Source organism: Macrosteles quadrilineatus, unplaced genomic scaffold, assembly GCF_028750875.1.
Source record: "Macrosteles quadrilineatus isolate MER2022 unplaced genomic scaffold, UCM_ALF_1.0 Scaffold_1__1_contigs__length_201487025, whole genome shotgun sequence".
NCBI classification, from domain to species: domain Eukaryota; kingdom Metazoa; phylum Arthropoda; class Insecta; order Hemiptera; family Cicadellidae; genus Macrosteles; species Macrosteles quadrilineatus.
Window position 1 is genome coordinate 182,768,181 of NW_026542594.1, and position 19,827 is coordinate 182,788,007.

The 19,827-nt window shown below is 36.0% G+C and overlaps 1 protein-coding gene across 1 annotated transcript in view; it reads left to right on the forward strand.

Moving 5' to 3' along the window:
- Positions 1–1,070: 1,070 nt before the first annotated feature.
- Positions 1,071–19,827, forward strand: part of LOC128991345 (fringe glycosyltransferase) — a 106,283-nt gene continuing 87,526 nt past the window's right edge. The window contains exons 1-2 of the mRNA XM_054414155.1: positions 1,071–1,352; positions 6,014–6,226. Coding sequence (XP_054270130.1) covers positions 1,236–1,352; positions 6,014–6,226 — 330 coding nt within the window. The 5' untranslated portion in view covers positions 1,071–1,235. The remainder of the gene's footprint in view (positions 1,353–6,013; positions 6,227–19,827) is intronic.

A 19,827-nucleotide genomic window follows, 5' to 3' on the forward strand; every position in this document is an offset into this window, starting at 1 on the left:
ATCAAGCCTTTCTTTGTGCCTGATCAAAGACCACAATTAAAGCAATAAAGAACAATTTAATAATATCGGCTAATATATGATTTAAAAAAAAAAAAAACAATTAACTAGAGGACCCATGCTGATCCGCAGCGTTAAAATAAATATAATATCCGAGAAATACTCAAACTTAACTGATTCAAATGAACAATAGCTCAATTCAAGCCTATAATTTACTGATTATTTTGAGTCTAAAGCATCTAAAAAAACATGAACAATACAGCTATTGATTTTTAATCATAGAAAAACTTTATGAAAAATAATTTTTATGTTGGTTGTTCACCTCGCGTTTGCTTGAAACTCGTTCGATTTGAATAACTTAAAATGAAAGCCGGTATTTCACTGAAGGTTCTTAGACCAAAATATATAGGATTATAACTGGTGAAATACATCTTAAATTGAAGTAAGAATTCAAAAATGAATCAAATTATGTATTTGGTTGAGTAATACAGTACTGTAGGTAAATATGTCGGTGCTTGATGTAAAATCTTTGAGTGCATGCCTTCAATTTGAGATTTCAATCTTGTTTAATATATAAGAAGAAGATATACATAATTATTAATTTTACAAAGGCACTAAATAAAGGATGCAAGTTGTTGCGTTATTAAATCAGGATAAGTCGATAAGTATTTACATTTCTCAACAATGTTTTAATTATATTGTTTCTACCAACATTAAATGCCTATTTTTCATTTATTTGTTTGCAGTATTGTACTAGGTACCATATAACAACAATATGTACCACAGTCAAAATAATTTCATTTTATAAAAATAATCATCACTCTACTACAAAGGTACAAAAGTCCATAGACGATTGCAGTAATAAATTATACAGCATGGATAGGGAATCTACTTTACCGACGGCCACAACAATCCTAGCGGCTAACCTGTAAACTATTCTAGTTAGCTTGTTCTCTCACAGGAAGCGCTAGTTGGTTCTTCAGCATCAGTTGGTCAGCTGAGATTGCGGAAGAAGGAGAAGAAAACAGCTCGGGTGGGGAGAAAGAGGGGAGTTTGTTTACAAAATGGCCGCGTCCACGGAACACCTGTTGAACGCAATGTCCACTCAGTCGTCCGTCAACTGTTACCGTTGTCACAGAACATTATTCGCGGTGTTAGTGTTGTAGTGCATTAGTGACGTGTTTAGTGTAAATAATGTAGTAACTGAAGTGGTTTGTTTAGTGATTGTGACTTTAATAATGCCACGGCTGAAGACCTTTCTCCAAGCGTTGACCCTTCTTGCTGCAACTGCCTACCTTTCCTTATTTTTCTACCAAAGAAATGACACTGTTGCTCCGCAGTTGTCTAAGAACGAGGTAAGATTTATATACACTTTTAGGTAGTTGTGTGAGTATTTTTATTCCTTATTCATTAACTGCATGACGTGAAAGTGGGTTATTGTACTGTAGTGTGCAACAGTGGGTTGCACCAATAGTGTGCTTTGGCGCCAAACGGTGAAATTTGAAAGTGACTAAAGTTCATTTAATCTCCAAACGCCCCTACATATTTTATATTCATTAAACCATGTTAATTATTACATCTTTCCTGATTATTAATTTAATGGCAATGTTTGTACCGACCATGTATGTTATACAATAAGTTAATTATTTATATTGTTTTGAAATGCTTTTATACTTGTTAATTCTTGCTTTTTTCAACTCTTTTTGTCAGCAATTTGTACATTTATTATCTAAACTAGTATGTAGGTACCGATGGAAGAATAAATAAATGAAAATAATTTTAGTTAAGTGAAATCTACCGGTAGGTAGATTAATGCTAATATAGGCTAATACCTAGGCCTACTTATAATAGGCTAATAAGACAACCTAGGTACCGGTAGTCTAAATAACAAATAACGAATTAACTAAATAAAACCAACCCATCCCAGATCCAACAAAGTATGATAGAAAACAAAATAACCGTAACATGATTTAACCAATAAAGACATTGCAGTTTAATTGGATTGAAATGCGTGTTAAAACACGATATATTAAACAATTTGAATTTTGTACTCTATAGACCTTTTAAAAGATTTATAGAGATAAACTGTCCCAGATAAATCTCTGTTAGCTATTGCAGATTACCCATTAATAAAATCTAAGTAGGTAGTAAATGAACCTTGGTTATCACGAAAACGGTGGTTGGTAGAGGTACAGGATGGCAAAGTAGCAAGAACAATCAAAAGTAGCCTAATTATAATTATGAAGATGGTGGCAAAAAGTCTTTGGATCGTGTCTTTAGGGTTTATGGTTTAAGCTGGCTGCGGCCTGGTAGCATTATAGCATTTTGCTATACACAACTTTAAAATGATACAATTTGCTATAGCAAATTTGCTAAAATAAAATTGAAAATGTAATGTTCAAACATGTAATATTACTGGCAAGTTTAAAAAAAAATTCCCAAAGAATACTATTTTTGAATAATACAGTTGTCTGAGATTTTGTAGCATTTTTGATCAAACAAATATTTCATCCCAGCCTATCTGCTTATCTTGGAAATAAAACAGTACCGTACCTACCTAGCTTAATTGAACTTCAAGTTTTAAAATAGAGACTTTTCCTTAAGCTTCCGTTCAAAGAGGGAGTGTTTCATAGTGTGCAACATTATTCTAATCTACGAATATAACTAACTACCTGTAGTTGTGTGTCTTGTTTTAAATATATTTTGTATTGGCACTTAATTAGATGGTTAAAATCCATGGAAAACTAATGCTCCACTGACGTTTGAAAAGTTATCGGCAAGAAATCGCTGGCCTTGATAAAACAATTGTCTTAAACTGTAAATAACCTAGACATCAATAAGAGATTGGCTAGTATAAGATCTTAAATAAACGTATGATGTTACAATAATTAATTGAGGCAATATCAATAGGCTAATAACATTGACTTTAAAGTCAATGCTAATAATGAAATACAAGTTCCGTTATTGATACCTGCAATGTAAAAAGTTTAAAAATTTAATTGATAATTCGCTGTCTGGTGTTTCTTAGAAAGTTAGATTTAATTTCAGCAATAACTTTAAAAATACTAGTTTGAAAAATATGAAAGATCAAACTAAACAAATCCTTTAACTTAGTGGATTCTTTCCTACAGGATAGTAGAGATTTTCTTTAATTAGATGTTAATTTTTATCCTTGTTTGTTAGTCATTAGAATTCTTTAATTCTGTTTCTTTAAATGACACTACTGCCGATTGAATTAATAAATAGATAAATATAGGCTTACAATGAAAAGATAAGATTTAAAATTTTCACTCCTTCAGACGTGTTGACGACACGCTAGGATGTGTTAAAGGGAAAATGGGAAAATGATGAGTGTTTAACCATAGATGAAGGGATATAATCATTGGTGTTAATTTATTCTATGGTTTAACCAACTGGTAACATGAACACTTAATAGTTTCTCCGTTCATTCTCATTTCAAAACTTAGTTGCTATATTTTATTCAACTACGGAAACCTCTGTTGTTTTCATTTTTGGAACAGTAGCACTAAAAAACGTAGGGGTGCAAAAATAACGTAGCCTTGTGAATTACACAGAACAGTGATGAGTGCAGAAAAACAATCAAACCAGATTCCAAAATAATCAAAACAATTTCTAATTTCCAACCAAACAATATGGGACTTGGCTAATTTTGGACGGGCTGAGAATCCAATTTTCAGTGCCCTTGACCCCCGGGTTCAGATTCAGGTAGCATGTCTAGCAAAGGCGGGCCAAACTATAATGGAAATACAAATTAATTCCCTCCTCCCACCCCGCCCAGTTAAAATTGGTCCTATTTCAATGCTTCCTCTAGAAACCAATTTATTATTCTTCGCTCCGCGAAAGGATGTTTTCAGCTCCTGAAGGGGTCCTTCTGTGGAATTCCTTTTGGGAATTTAATCGAATAATTTTTCACTTTTTTGTTTGTACTTTGATTAGGGGTTCGTTAATCAACTAATGATAATTTGTTGCCGTTTCGGTGGATTTGTATTGTTAGGGAATAATTAATTCCCATCACAATACTTTTTTTCATTTCAACCTTCAAAATAGTTTTCCAAGTTAATTTAGGTCACACGGTATTTTTCTCTTTTTCGTCGAGCAGCAAAATTAGGGCTACACATTAAAATGTTCTTCAAAATGGATTTGCTAAATTTTTTGTAGGGAATATTATATATTTACTACATTATTCTGTAAGTTAGAGAGTGAAAACATAAGTTATTTTAGTTAAATGTAGCCGGAATGTAAATAAAACCCATCATTTTCGTTACTATGTCTGACATTTCATCATGTCTGTGGCCATGACATCCTGTCCAGTAACAGTCAAAGAATTTATCAATTCTTCAGTATGTTTATGTTTCTGTCAATATGTCGATAATTATTAAATGTGTATTTATTTGTCGGTTTCTTCTGTTTAATTCCCGAGGGTTCCCCTTATCATTTGAATAGGTTACATTTAAAACGACCGCGAGCGAAAATCACGATCTACTTGCAAACCATTTCTAACCATGGTGTTTTAAATTTATTGTAATGTAAGAGAAAATCGTGTAATTAACAAGTATATCGGAATTCAAACTCACTTCATAATCATAACAAGCTTAAGTTTTACTTACGTGATAAGAAGTCGACTTAAAGTAGGTACTGTATATAGATTTTGAGCACATACATACAAATTATGAATTTTTATTGTTAGCATGGTCGAAAATTGATATTATCTTCTCGATATTACAGTTCTGTTGAGAGTATTTACTTTCAAATTTAACAATCGCCAGATACCTTTAAGAAAAAATCTTGTTGCAAACAATACAAAATGTTCACTATTTTTTATGTTTGGTGTTTCACCATCATCCATCAAGTTCGACATCTTTGATAATCGCCTCCAAATTGGCAAACAATCACGGGAACCTTCGAAGAAGAACTAGAGCGCCAATTTACTCAGTGCGTAATTTTCGAATGGGCAAAAACCGCGCCCAAAATGGCAAAGACGGGGCAACCGACTCGGCCGATGATCTTCCCATGAGAGTTTGCGGGAAAGATTCTCTAATTGGGGATGTGTCCTAATAAGGGTAGATTCCTGCATCGGTCGCATTCTGTGTAACTTGTGAAGAATGACGGCTTCGAAGCTATTTGATTGAGGACAAAACGACCTGTGTATTATGTAGAGTTTCATCGGGTACATTGTGTTTGTATGTAAATGTACAAGTTTGGGGTTTTATGTCTCAATCAATTGCAAATATCTTGATTCAGTTTTGTATTTTGGAAATAATCATTTGATATGTTTCTTACTTTTTGCTCGACGCGAGTGAATCACGTATAAGTTAAACGTTATGGGAAATTTACCGTACATAAAAGTTGATTGTACAACGAAATAATTTCGAAATTTTTATTGAAAGGATGTTTTATTGCAATTCAACTCCGGGGGTTTGGGGCTTGGTAACTCTTCCCTATAATTTTGCTGTGTGGATTAGCTATGCATTCTTGCTAAATGTCCTACAGCCTAGGCTAGTGGTGGGTGCAGAAACATTTTTCAATTGGTCGTGGTTAGGCGTTTGGCCCGCGTGTGGGACAGATATTAAGTTTTAAATTTTGAAGAAGGGGAAAGTTTTTTGGGTTCCTGAAACGTCGGACTTGATCTCCAAGACGATTGCGTGCGTGTGTGTGTGTCAACATTATACGTTATGACGAGTCCTGGATGTCACCAGGCAGTAATAAATGGGCGCAAACCCCGCAAATCTATTACAACAAATTTGTTGACCTAACCGAATGGCTTCTGGTATATTTTAGGAACTTTGAGGGTCGCAGTTGTAATTTGAAGGGCGTCAAAAACGTAATTTAAAGGCCAATAAAGTTACTTAGAAAAGAGTTCCTCGGGTTACCAAGGTTTACTAGTAAGGAAGGATGGGTAGTTGTGTACCATCGTCGAAGTAAAGGTTTACCTTAAGATTGGAACTATTCATAGTATGTACTCTTTCCCCTTCAATGACACCGTCGTCTCTTGCAGTTGGAGGTTGGCTGGCAGGAGAGGGCTCCTCGTAGTCTGTCCAAAGACTACCCGGAGGCGGCTGTTGACGCCGGGGGCGGCAGCACCGCCACCCCCAAGCCGCCCAACACCCGCCCTCACGATGTGTTCATCAGCGTCAAGACCACAGGCCACTACCATCATGCCCGCCTACCAGTCATCCTCAAGACGTGGTTCCAGCTAGCCAAAGATCAGGTACAGTAGGTCTATTTAACTGTGATCCCTTGTAGATTTGTTGGTACTGTTGTGTGTCTGTTGTTATAGTCGGTTGGGTGAGAGTATCTATGAAAAGTTAGGAAGTCGTTTATTCTTGAGGACGTATAGATTAAATTATTCAGCCACTTTTAGGTAGAGCCGAACGTATTTTCTGCTCGGTAGGGCAGGTGAGTTAGACTTAAGAAAAGTGTTAACTAATCTTCGGGTTATGGTCAACCTTTTGAATAAGTGAGGGTGTAGAAAGGATTGCAGGAGGCCAGGCGAGGTATAATTTAGAAAATGATCCACTAGATATTTTTTTTATGCTTGTCTAGTAGCCTACATTCGAAAACAAAAGAAAAGGATTTGCATACTCGGGTGGCTAAACAAGTAAGAAATATTTAAAACCCAACGCAAAAAAATAGGCACATTCATTTACAAACTTTCGTGTGTTCTCGAAATTCTAGTAAGTGCGATTTTGGCAAGTTCTGAATTTTTTTATCCCTGCTAGTAGATTATTAAGGTTATAGGCAAAATTCGTCAAATTCTTGACAGCCTTTGGCTACGACATGGTGGATATTTGTATGCCCTATACTCTGTATGACGAAGCCTGTCTCCTTACCGGGTCTACCCGGCGACTGGCTAATGGTTTTACAAAGCTCGGCACAGTCAGGTGTTTTACCACCTGAAATTAAAAAAGTTCAAATTCTGCAGTATTCTGTATGAACTTACCAAACCTAGAATTGCCAGAATTTCACTATGGGAGTGAATACTCTGTTATATTTTTACAAGAAAGCTATTGTAATACACGGTTGAGAAAGTTGGCATGGAAGTGACCAAGTGAGGTGAAACCGGAGCAATTTGCTACGGCGACTGACCCCTTGGCCGCCAGTACAACGAGGCTGCTATAGTGTATTGTAGGTAGGAAATCCTGTTGAAAATCCTTGTATTTACGCCATCAAATATTTTTATCAAACAGAAAGCCTTTGTAGGGTAGCTCAATCTCATGTCTTTCGGTGGATATTTTGAAGTAAAGCTTTACAGAAAATACAAGAGATAAGAGGTCACATTGAATTCTACTTTGATAGGGATTGCAGTGATATTTGGATCTTCAACAATATTTGTAAAAAATTGTCAGTCGGAAGTGTACATTTGAACAATATAGTCTGTATGATGGAACATGTCTCCCAGCTCTCCGTTTAGGTGGAGACTGACAAATCGTTTTAGATTTTGGGAGTTCTAGGACAATAAGGGTTAGGAGACAGGTTCCATCATACAGACTATAACACGGATTTGAACTGAAAGATACGTTTTTTCTGAGGTTGGCTGGATGTTGTATGATCCACAAAAAACTATTCAAATCATAGGACTTCTGTGCTGTAAATAAGGGTCGAAATTCCGCCAATAGGTTGTAGTCTAGGTTCGGAACACCAAACCTTTATACAAAACAAAAAATATATGACACATTCAAGAAGATTCAAAAATTTGTGTAGAACTCACACCAAATTACATGTTTATTGATGTCCAAAGTCTCAAGGCTGTTCTTTTACCCCGAAGAATTTACGGGGAACCTCCTCGGCGAACCACGCTGTAAACGCGTCATGAAACGCAATCAAGATGGCAGTGGATACATTTAACGAACTCATTGACAGGTGTATTCCAGGGTCCGGTTTTGGCGGGAAGTTTTACCGCCGGTTCAGCCCACCCAATCTACACGTATTATCTCCACATCGGCAACAGAAAGGCGGGTCTTGTTGATAAGTTACGACTGTGTCGGGTACACAATGTTGTTCAAAGGTTGCTCAATCTTATCTAGATTAGAATTCGTATTGGAATATCGATTTGATTTTTTTTCAGTGAGAATTAATTTGATAATATCTGTGTTGTAACATTGCGTGGTTTGATGAGATTCAAGTACGTGATAGGACTTGGTAATGATTTTTACTTTGTTGATACATTTCAGAGCAGTAAACCTACCGAAACAGCTGTTGCGCCAATTCATAGTGGAGCGTCTGTGCAGTGTTTATGTTCACACGTATTTTGTTACCATGGTAACAAGCCGGCCGGCGCGACGTTGCCATATACATCAACGCCGCCGCGGCCTTCTATTATAAAAGGCTATGGTAGTCTAGTAAAATATTTGATTTAACAGATTTGTTATGAATTAAAGACTATTAACTTAAAGATATTACAATGAACAGTTTGAAATATAACAGGCCGCATACTACATTGTGTGGTATTATGTATAAAATTGATCAAAAATAAACCTTAGTAGTTTTGTGTAGCTGGAAGTAACGTTTGCGTTCTGTTATGTTTGCTTCTAGAAAGGAAGTAATAACGGGGTTGATACAATATTAAAATTTGGCCTTCGACCAAATGCAAATCCTTATGTGGCAATAAACTATAACATACATAATATACTGTATAGGCCTACTATAGTGGATATTATAATATCCACTTTTACTGACTGATCCTACAGTTCGATAGCTTGGAGTCCTTTCTGTTTATCAGAACTGAAAGCTATGACTGTACACCACTGATTATTCAGTAAAGAAAATACTTAAAGGACCTACAAAGCAAAACAATATACAATATCGTGAATGGTACTCGCATTACATTGATCACATTACTGCTCGATTTCGAGCGATCGAAACCTCTCTATAACCTCCTATTAGGACGTGAGTGCTCTTTGAATAATTTTGGTCCCATCAGGACCTCGGTTGATTGAGACGTTATCTAGATATCACTGACAAGACGAGCAGACAACCGGTCAAGCCAGGCCAGCTAACTGTAACATGCAGCTGCGAAATGCGAACATCTGACATCGATCTCTCCGTCGATTAAATTTGTATCGAGAGTTGTTTTTGTGGGACGTCTACGTTCTGAAGCGATTCAGTGTCTGTAGTTGATGTTGAGATACCGAGTTTGTATGCTATTAATGTTTAATCATGTCTTGTATCAATGTACATTTTATGATTTAGAGTTTAGTAATCATTTTGCTTCGTGAATTTTTAGTGATGTTGGGCATGTATTCGGTTGATTTTGTTTACAAGTCTACTCGAATAACAAATGTTGTTAAAACGTTCGACGCTTCGTGTTATAGTATGTACGGTGGAGCCTGTCTTTTAGCCCTTCGCCTACTGGGGCTGGCCCTGAAATTAAACATTGGCCAGATCCCAAAAAGACGGAGGGTCAGAAGACAGGTTCCATCATACAGACTATAGAAACGTTTGTGCTGCTGTACTTAACGTGACTTGTTAACACATTCATTACTTTCCTACTCCACATTTTTATGATCATAATGACATGACCCTACAGAAATACGACAATATCACTACCTCTCGACAAACAAATAACTTCATTCAATTAAAAACTACAACAAACATAATTCTACTAGACATAAGTGATTTCGTTGTGTTGTGCAAATCATTGCATTTTACCCCTTTTTACAAAAAATAGACACTTGACAAATAATTTAATTAATCAGTAATTAGTAATTAAAAAAATACACCAACACATATTGACGCATCAAACTTTATTGCGTAACCTTAAACTTGTCACCATGAACCACATCTACACATGTTAGACAAAACATGCTGAAACGATCGAGCGTTGTTTTTGCCTTAGCGACTCCTGCCGACCCCTCGGTCTATGCTTGATGTATGTCTAGCATGTGGAAGGCCACGTGTTGCTCGTGGGAACCTAGGGAGGCCAGTGGGGCGAAGCCCGGCGCACCGCTCGGCGGCTGTCGGGCGTACGACGAGCAGCTGGTACGGAGGGTGCAACAATATGTCCGGGTGAATGGGACTTGCTATAGTGCGTATTGTTGTCAATAGAGTTTAAATCCAGTGGGTTTAAAATTTAAAGGGCCAGTTTTGTTGTAGTTTGAATCAATGAAGTTGTTTTTATGTCCTCGCCTTTTCTAGGTCTCTAGTATTTAGCCTGGAACCGTTTTACACATTTCAGGCTAAGCTTAGGGAGACTTGACATTATAATATGGATAAATTTCATCGGTGATTGGTGGGATTTGAACCGGGATCCTGGTGACCGAAGGTCCATGCTGTGTGCCAGCTCGATTTCCTCGTGGGTAAATTTGATCCATAGACGTAGTCGTTTAGTTTAAAGTAATACTACGTATCTATTGTAATGTTCCGGGTCTATTAGGTTATTTATTTGACTTAACGATGAGCTATTTTCTTCTCATACAATTTTAGGCTGGTGGGCTTAAGTACTGTATTTAGCAAAACTATAAACAAGGTTGAAAATTGTGTTAACACAGGCAATTTCAAAGTAGTTTTCCGTTAGACAAAAACATGTTGTTCTACTGGTATTTTCTTTAAATACTATCAAACCCTACAGATAAATGGTAATATTAGAATACCTCCGCCACAGCACACCTGCAGACTAAGTGAACTCCCATTGTCCTGGCAGGATTTCTACTAAAATATATCCTTAAAATTGCCAGATTCATTTCCTATTCAAATAACATTAGTTTTAATGAGTACTTAGGTTTGCTGCTACAAGGAAGATATTGTGGTGTGTTTTTATTGAAATGTTGATAGCTTAGTAATGAACAATATTGCCAAATTTGATTAAAATATATCCATAAACAAGCAAACTACAACTACATACAAATACAAACAATGTATCCTTACACCTGTACATTTTATATAGTATACAAACAACTCACTCTTTCCTCTATGTCGTCAACGTGATCTAGGCAGCATTGGCGATCTAGGTCTGGGTTGGGCATTGCCGTGTTGTTGCATTATCTTATAGTGTAATTAGTGTAATAGACATTGCTGACCTTACATTTACACCCAGATTGCGACATTACACCTTTGGCAACACAATTGCGCCGCAAGCGCTGGGAAACGCCCATGGGTTTGCCGCCAGGAGGTAAAACTATTCAAGGATCAGTTCACAAGTCATCAGCTATGAAAACACTTCGGTGAGACACTTTGACGGATCAACAGATCGCAATGTGACATTGGTGTAGTACTGTGTTGACATAAACTATTATTGTTGACATATCTGGTGTGGTAAATGTTTAAAACACCAAAATAACCATAGCAAATACTTTTTGAACTTTGAATCCTTTAAGAGTCCTTGGAGGTCATCTTGGATAATTTCAAACAGCTGATGAAGAGTTAATTTATCATCCAAAACATTTTCTTAAACACCGAAGTGATTAAAATTTAAATATGGACACTATGAGGTCATACATTGTCTTTCTAGTTTGGAATGGTTTCCAAGGGAGTCGATGGAAGCCAACGGACATCTTGGATTTGTCCGCTATAAGAGCAATGTTAATTTTAAAAAGCTGCTGAAGAGTTATTTGCCATCTCAAAATATTTTTGGAATCAAGGGAATTAAGTTATTGTTATTTAAGTATCTAGTGCACTGTGAGATTAGACATTTTCTTTGTAGATTTTTCAATTGTTTTATGAATTAAAACGTGTAGGCTATTGATCAGAAAATTTAGACTTGATTACGACCACTAGAATTAAAATTAAAATATATTTTAAAATTACTTTGTGACTTAAAACCCATGTTCACATTTATTTTTATTTTTGAAAATCCCCAATTAATAATTTCCCCAATTGTCTTAATATATACCGTTTCAGGGGTAATCCCCAGTTTCCCTTGTTCGTGTGTGACTGGTTGTGTGATGTTTGATTTATTCAAAACCACTTTGCAACTCGAAAAAGTGTTTTAATTCATCTTAAAGAATTTTAATTTCACGTTTTCTTTTGTGATATGAACTCGCAGTCCCATTGAGTGTTAAAAATATCCCGTTTCAGGATAAAAATCCCTCTAGTTACCCTGTTCGTGTGTGACTGGTTGTGTGATGTTTGGTTTATTCAAAACCACTTTGCGACTCGAAAAAGTTTTTTTCTCCGAGGAAATTAATTCACGTTTTTTTTTCACGCTAGGAGCTCCAATTTATCCCATCGAGCATTTTAACCATCCCGTTTACTGGGAAAAGTCCCACCAGTTTCCCTGTTCGTGTGTGACTGGTTGCGCGATGTTTGATTTATTCAAAACCACTTTGCAGCTCGAACAAGTTTTATTTTCATCTCCGAGGAAATTAATTCACGTTTTTTCCATGGTAGGAACTCAAATATATCCCATCGAGCATTTTAATTATCCCGTTTACGGGAAAATGTCCCTCCAGTTTCCCCGTTCGTGTGTGCGTGGTCGCGTGACGTCTGCACCGTAAACACGTCCAAAGCTTATCTGAGTACTTAACTTGCACCAGTGGTACAATAATTACAGCCTCCGACTCTTGCGGAATTTTTACACGGTCGTTAGAGAAGCCAAAGACAGTTACGTAATTAAATGTCGACTGTTGCGCACGCGAACTACTGGGTGGATTTATGAGGTAATTTCTGGTTTTCTCACTACTTTAAAGTTTTAATTTTATAATTGAGCAGTGCTGGTGGGTGTGAGAATGCTAGAGAAGATTGTGGTGCTTTAAAATAACGGTTATCATTCCACGATTGAGCATAGCAACCTAATTGTACCACTCACATAATATAGAAATGGACCTTTATAGGGTCTCACTCTTAATTCTGCGCTCTCATACAATTCTCATTCCTTTAATTTTAATTCTCATCTAGTTGTGTGACAGAACTAAATTGAAAAAGTGTATTAAAATGTGAACAGAGTAAATATAAGCTAATTTGTTTTGTCGTTATACAATTTTTACTTTCAAACCGTCTCCCTCGTAACTTTGAATGCTAGGGACAAGGAAAATAATGAAATTAGGAATGTGCAAAGTAATCATGGGTACATGGATTGTCTCAGAGCAAATCTCTAGCTTTAGTCAGGTTTTTATGATAGAAACACCGACTGTTATTTCATGTTTGCAGGTAATTTTAAAGATATTTATCGTCGTTAGATAAGTGAATTTATTGCTGTTAAGTCATTTTTCAACGTCAATTTCAGCATGTCAATGGTTACTAAGCACACCCTTACTTCTCAAAGATTTATATTTCAATTAACACCACAGCCCTTGATTTTATTTGCTCCTATATCCATCCTCGCTTCCGTACCTGTTGTACAAACAACCGAATGAAAATTTCGATTATTCGATTGTTTCATTCGATATATCGTTAGGTTAGGTTAACCTTACCTAACTAACCAAACGATATATCGAACAATCGATACATCGATCGATATTTTCATTCGGTTGTTTGTGCTAACCGATACGGAAGTCTATCACCATCCTCCACTGTCAGCGTCAGCACCCGTGGTCCAAATTTCCACACAGCACGGCGCTGGCGCTGGGCAGGTGCAGGTGGCGGCCACTCAAAAGTGCCCAGGGGCCGCACGTGTTTCAAAATGCCCAAAATGTCGCTCCCGCCTCCATGCGGGTCCAGTTATTGAGAGCACGAGCTCAGCTACTCCAACCAGTGTCTTGAGTGTTCTACATATCCCAGGCAGGTGCAACTACGTAGTTACCACCTTAATGTATTGAATATATAACACTGGTGTTTATATATTCAATGCTTAATGTTTTGAAAAGGCAAATTATACCTTTAGGTGACTCGTAGACATAATTTTGATGGTTCACGTGGCTATAACAGTTAGTTTTTTTTTTTTAATAGGGGGTTAACATTTTTCAAGACAGCAGTGAAAAGAGGTTCTGATGAATTATTAAAATATTAGTCAGTATAAATAAATTAGCTATTAAAACATTACTCCAGAAACTAACATGTGCACGTGCTTTGAACAAGAATCCTAATACATTGACTTGATGTTGATACAAATTAGATGTTAATTTACTTTTTATAAGACTTATGCGTCCGTGCTGGATGGTATTAAATATTAATATCGTGCTATTTAAAATTAATTAACCTTCAAATAAGTTAATAAGAATTGTTAATATCCAGCCTTAAAAACCCACATGCGTGATGGTTAATTTTTTGTTAGCCTTATGATGACCGGTGTTTCTAGTCGTATTCGACCACCATTTGGAACATATTTTAGAAAAAAATCCGTCTTAAAATTGTTTATAGGATACGTGTGCATTTACCGAATAATGTTGGAAGAGGAAGACGTATTTTATTCTACTGTACCATATTTAAATTGTAAAACGTTGCTATTTAATTTTTTTTGTAAAGCGAATCCTGTCAATAATTTTAAAGAATTCTAATTTGTTTAACAGACTTCGCCCTGCAATCAAGTTAAAATATCCTTCAAGAATGTAAGATTATATTTTTCCCCACTAGTTTCAAGATAGAAACTTAATGTTTACAAAGTTAAAAGTCTGGCTATCAAGTAAATCTATTCTTTCAGGAATTAAAGATTGTATATACACTATTAGGAATATAAGAGATTTGTTTTCGTCTTCCATTTAAATACGCCTTCAAGTCGGGTCTAAAAGCTAATTTAAACTCTACACAGTTCATTGTGCTACACTGATAAAATATACATCAACATTATCATATCGAACCTATTAACAATTCACCTATACGGCTACTTCAGAGTTTTAAATACCCCCTGCAAGGGGCGGTTTGTGGTTTACCCGCAGGCACCGAGCCATGGGGGCGGAGTCCTACAGACAGCCCGCATGTCTCGCACCCCGCCTGGTCGTGGACCTCCGGGGTGTATCGGGTGTCAGGGTGTACCGCAATCCTTCAGGTCGACGAGCAAGCCATAGCGAAATGCGATATTATATTGCATACACAATAGACTGTTTCGTGGGATGAGATTTAGGGAGTGTTTCGTAATTCAAAATCGCAATCACGCAAAAAAAGAAATAGAAGTGCAAGAAAAATAATTTGTTTTATGTCACACAATGTCAAAAGTATAATTTAACTGATCTAAAGAAACTTTTAAGATAATGAGAAAGAAGCGATCAAATGATTGTCGCTGGTGCACTTAGTCCAAAGTTACAGTTGGCGAAAAAAATCATCTTTTCAAAAGAAGGTAGCCTTCCTCAACGCGCGCTTTTAATTAAATTATTTTTGGCGTACTTAAAATAGTGCTAATATGCAAAAATTCATGATGCAGATTAATGCTCCTTGCTGACTGCACAAAAAGTATTTTACAATAATATTAAATCAATCACATAAATAGATTTTAGAAACGGAAAAGAGCTTGTTCGCCAATAACAAAACCATGTTTATCAAAATATAAACACAAATTGATCCTGGCTAATAAAACAACAGATTTTTTCAGTAACAAAACTAAACATATCATCTCACACCATTCTACACGCATCCTTTAAAAAACGCACCTAAGTGGCGTCCCATCTCAATAATTGATTGATTGGCATTGATGATGATGGTTATCAAAACTTTTTTTCTTCGAAAATATTAAGGATTTTTATGTGTCCTTAACAATTAACTAAACATATCCTTATTTGCTCTAATGTTAACTCCGATAATCCCACTCCCTACACCACGCCTAAGCCCTGTCCTGTGGGATAGGCCCTGGAGTGATAAGAGGTTATCAGCTATCAATTCCAGACTTTGTATCTGGTCTGTCGCTGGAACATTTGATGATAAGGAACACAAACTACTTAAAAGATCTACGTTTTTATGACTGTATATCTAAAGGGCTGTCTGTTTTGGGGCATCAATGAAAATACTTGTTGTTATATATTGACTTAACATTTAACTATAGTATCTGAATCATCTCTATACAAATTGTAAATCCTGAAGTTTGGATGTGTTGGTTTTTGAACGCAGTCAATAAACGAAATAATTTCCAGTTATAATAAAGTATCGTTTAGCATTGGTGGAGTGAGTTTTCCAAAGTATAAATGGTTTCTTCGTTGAAGTTCATCTTTTGAACTAAATAAATTGATCTTACATGTCAACGTGAACTTTTCATTAGTACTGTCCACAAATCATCACATTGAACTTGGAATTCACATTTTTGTGATTTTTCCACTTTGATGTGAAAGATATAGTTTTGCCAGATTTCTTATCGTCCTAAAGTACAATATATTTTAAGATCTCGATCATCTTAAGATTTTATGCAGTTGGACGGATTACTAACACAATTCTAATTGAGTTAAGTTACGAGAGGCAACCAGTGTACGTAGTTCTGTATCGTTAAATGACAATCGTAACATTAAATAATGTACTTAGGTTTTTTTTTAAAGTTTGGGACATTTGGGGCATTTCCATTAGTGTACGAGCGCGTTTCGGCATTAACAGTCCATCCCAGCTTTTACAGTAGTTTAATTCATTTTGGAGATAATAGTTGGCCCAATAGTGTCGACATTGAAATTAAATTAAAAATCCTCATTCAGGTGAACTTAGGACCTCGGTCCTTTCTTACAGTTAAACTCTAAAAAAAATAACAAAAACATGAAATTAGCAAAAGAAAAAAACAAAGTTTGTAATATATGAATGACATGACAAATTGAATCAAACCATTAAAAATATCACCCCAAATGCAACATGCTTTAGACTTCCTCTCTAAAACTCTAGTAGAGCAAATACCCGTGAGAACTTAGTTAAAGCAATTAATCATTTTCCAATTTTTTTTACCCAGATCCAAAAACACTCCCCACCGAATGTTTTGCGGCTTCCGCTACTGGTTACATCACTCGTCACAGCACATGGCCAAACATGTGGTTTAGTATCCCACGACCAAACTTGAACCCTTTACGCGTGTTTTGTGTCTTGACAGCTAAGACATCCCATGTGTTACAAGTTGTGCGAGTTCAGGTATACAGTTTGTAACCTCAGCAACAAAATTTTACACTACCGATATTTTTACAAGATTTTTTGTTTTGATGTCTACTCCGGTGAAATTTTTTACATGAAAAATTGCAAAGGAAAGTACGTTTTATGGAAGGTTCACACTTATTTTATGTTGTTCAAACATAACATAAAAACTCCACATATTAACACCACATCATGAACACACACACACCATTAACACACCATCACCAACAATGAACTTCAAACAAAGTGTTATTTTATGTCTTTGATGTGCCGGGAATCGAACCCGTCCCTCCTGTACCGAAGTCCGTGAAGCTCACTAGAGACTACCAACACTCACACGCAATGGTTTAATTTACTATTGTTTATTAATTAATTCAGTGATACCCGAAAACAATCCGAACATCTGTAGCTGAGAAAAATTATTTTTAATCATGTATTGCTACTCTACCTTTAAACAGGTGAAGCAATTCTGTAACTTCATTGTCTTTAAAAATCATTATCAATTTTCATTTGGAACTAGCTGTTTGCCCGTTCTACGTGCGGGAATCTTGTAGTTAGTTGAAACCTTATATTCAGAACAGGAGTTGGTTTGCATATTTAGTGTGAATTTTTCCAAATATGCTGGCAAAACTATGACTGTATAGGAATACATATAAACCTTCGCAAATACAATATCTGACAGTTTCAAAGCCAAAACGAATGCTTCGCAATTAAATTTCACCCGTTCGTGTTAGTCCATATTTTACATCTAATGATAAAAGGAATTGCTTTATAGATATATGAGGCATAGCCCTAATAAGGTAGGCCTGTAATTGAAAGTTACTTTTCACACTGGTTAAAAGTAGTTAAAATACTACCTCAACCTCACTACTGCACACTTTATTCGGGTTGAAATTTTCATTAACAAAGGTGCTCTTGTCTTTTCCACGAAACACTGAGGAATACAAACAAACATAACAATATTTATTTTCTAGCTACCTTCGTTGTAGTAATCATCTTTCTTATGATTTCACGTGGAATAGTTAAAAAGATCAGTTAAATTTTCTATTCCTATACCATAGTTTAAATTTATTTCTCAGTACAGCTACTTAGTTGAGAAATTACATACCTATTTCTTTGCGATACACCTATAAATAACAGAACTTACGTGTTACAAGAACAAACCTTAGAGCCACTATTTTTTATTTTTCTGTTTTAGTCACATAAACTTATGTTCGTTTAGGTTATGTTATGTTAAACATGCTACATATAGTTTATCATACTAACATCGTTATTTAACCTATTTAAGTTCCCCAAGATTATGCACACCAAATTTTAAACAAATAATGTAATCTACCAAAATATCCCATTCAGATTTATTTTCCAATCGTTTACATAAACACCTCAATTTGTATGCACCACTTCCCGATGATCGAAAATCGACGACGCCCTGTTAGATCATACAGACAAAAGGACGTAGGCGCCTAGGGGGGCGGTGGAAGGGGGGAGTTCAAAATCAGTTTAATAATCGTTGACCTCGCGCATTAAAGCACTAATTGTGTTGAACTGAGTCATTGCTGACCTCTGGGGTAATTAATGAGGTTCAAGAGGTTTAATGTGGCCTCGCCTACATACAGCAAGCCTATGTAAGCGCTGGAGACAAATGATTTAATTTGTACCAATTGTATTGATTTGACAAATTGATTAGCTACAAATGGACAAGTTTGTGACAAATTATTTTTACAGGTGAACAAATTTTTATTCTGTGGGGTTTACTGAGTAGTGCGTTGTAGCATTGACTAGGGAATAATGCTGGTTGTGATAGTAACTACAGAATATGTTGATATTGGTTTTTTAATACCTATTTATGAGCTCTTTGCTTGTAGCTTGTAGGATTGCGAATAGTTTTTATGCGATTCATCTAGTTTTTTTTTTATTTTCTGAATTTAATATTTTATTTATAGTGAAACATGACTGTTTGGTAAAACAGAAAGTACTAACATTTCTAACACAAATCAAGAATATGAAGATTTTTCAAAAGCTCCCTTTACATGTTGTAGCATATATATTTTTAGAAAATAAAGAGTGTCGATTTTTTGACTAAGCTTATAACTTGCCTTGGGTAAAAGAGCAAAAATTAACTGTACTACTCGAACAATTGGACATCTACTTAGAATGTGAGTTTTCGGTTTTATTCTGTTACTACAGACATTATTTTTATTTTTGCACCCGTTGCGTCAGCTGTTTAGCAAACTGTTCATTCTTTTTGTGCACCTGTCACAGTTTTGAACATGAAGTGCTGAAGTGGCTTCAACTACTGTCACTACTCACTGCAGCTAGGCACAGGTGCACATTTTGAACAAGAGTGTACTTTGATAGAAATTCATGTACATTTACACTGTAGACACCACGTAGAGTTCCCAACAACACATCCTCGAAATCATTGCAATATTCTACGTGTAGTATTTCTATTGATGTACATGTAGGGTCTACTTGTAGATTATTTTTTCTCTACCTACCACCAAGTGATCAAATATCCACTGTAGTACCCTAGCACTACTGGTGGTAGTTGCGCTCGTGCTTACATTATGTTTTGCTCTGCCTACCACCAAGTTATCAAATATTCACTATAGTGTCCTAACACTACTGGTGGTGGTTGCGCTGTAATTTTAAATTATTTTTCCTCTACTTTCCACCAAGTGATCAAATATCCCCTATAGTGGCCCAGCACCACTGGTGGTGGTTGCGCTGTACTTTACATTATGTTTGCTCTACCTACCACCAAGTTATCAAATATCCCCTATAGTGGCCCAGCACCACTGGTGGTGGTTGTGATGTACTTTTACATTATTTTTCCTCTACTTTCCACCAAGTTATCAAATATCCACTATAGTGGCCTAGCACTACTGGTGGTGGTTGTGATGTACTTTT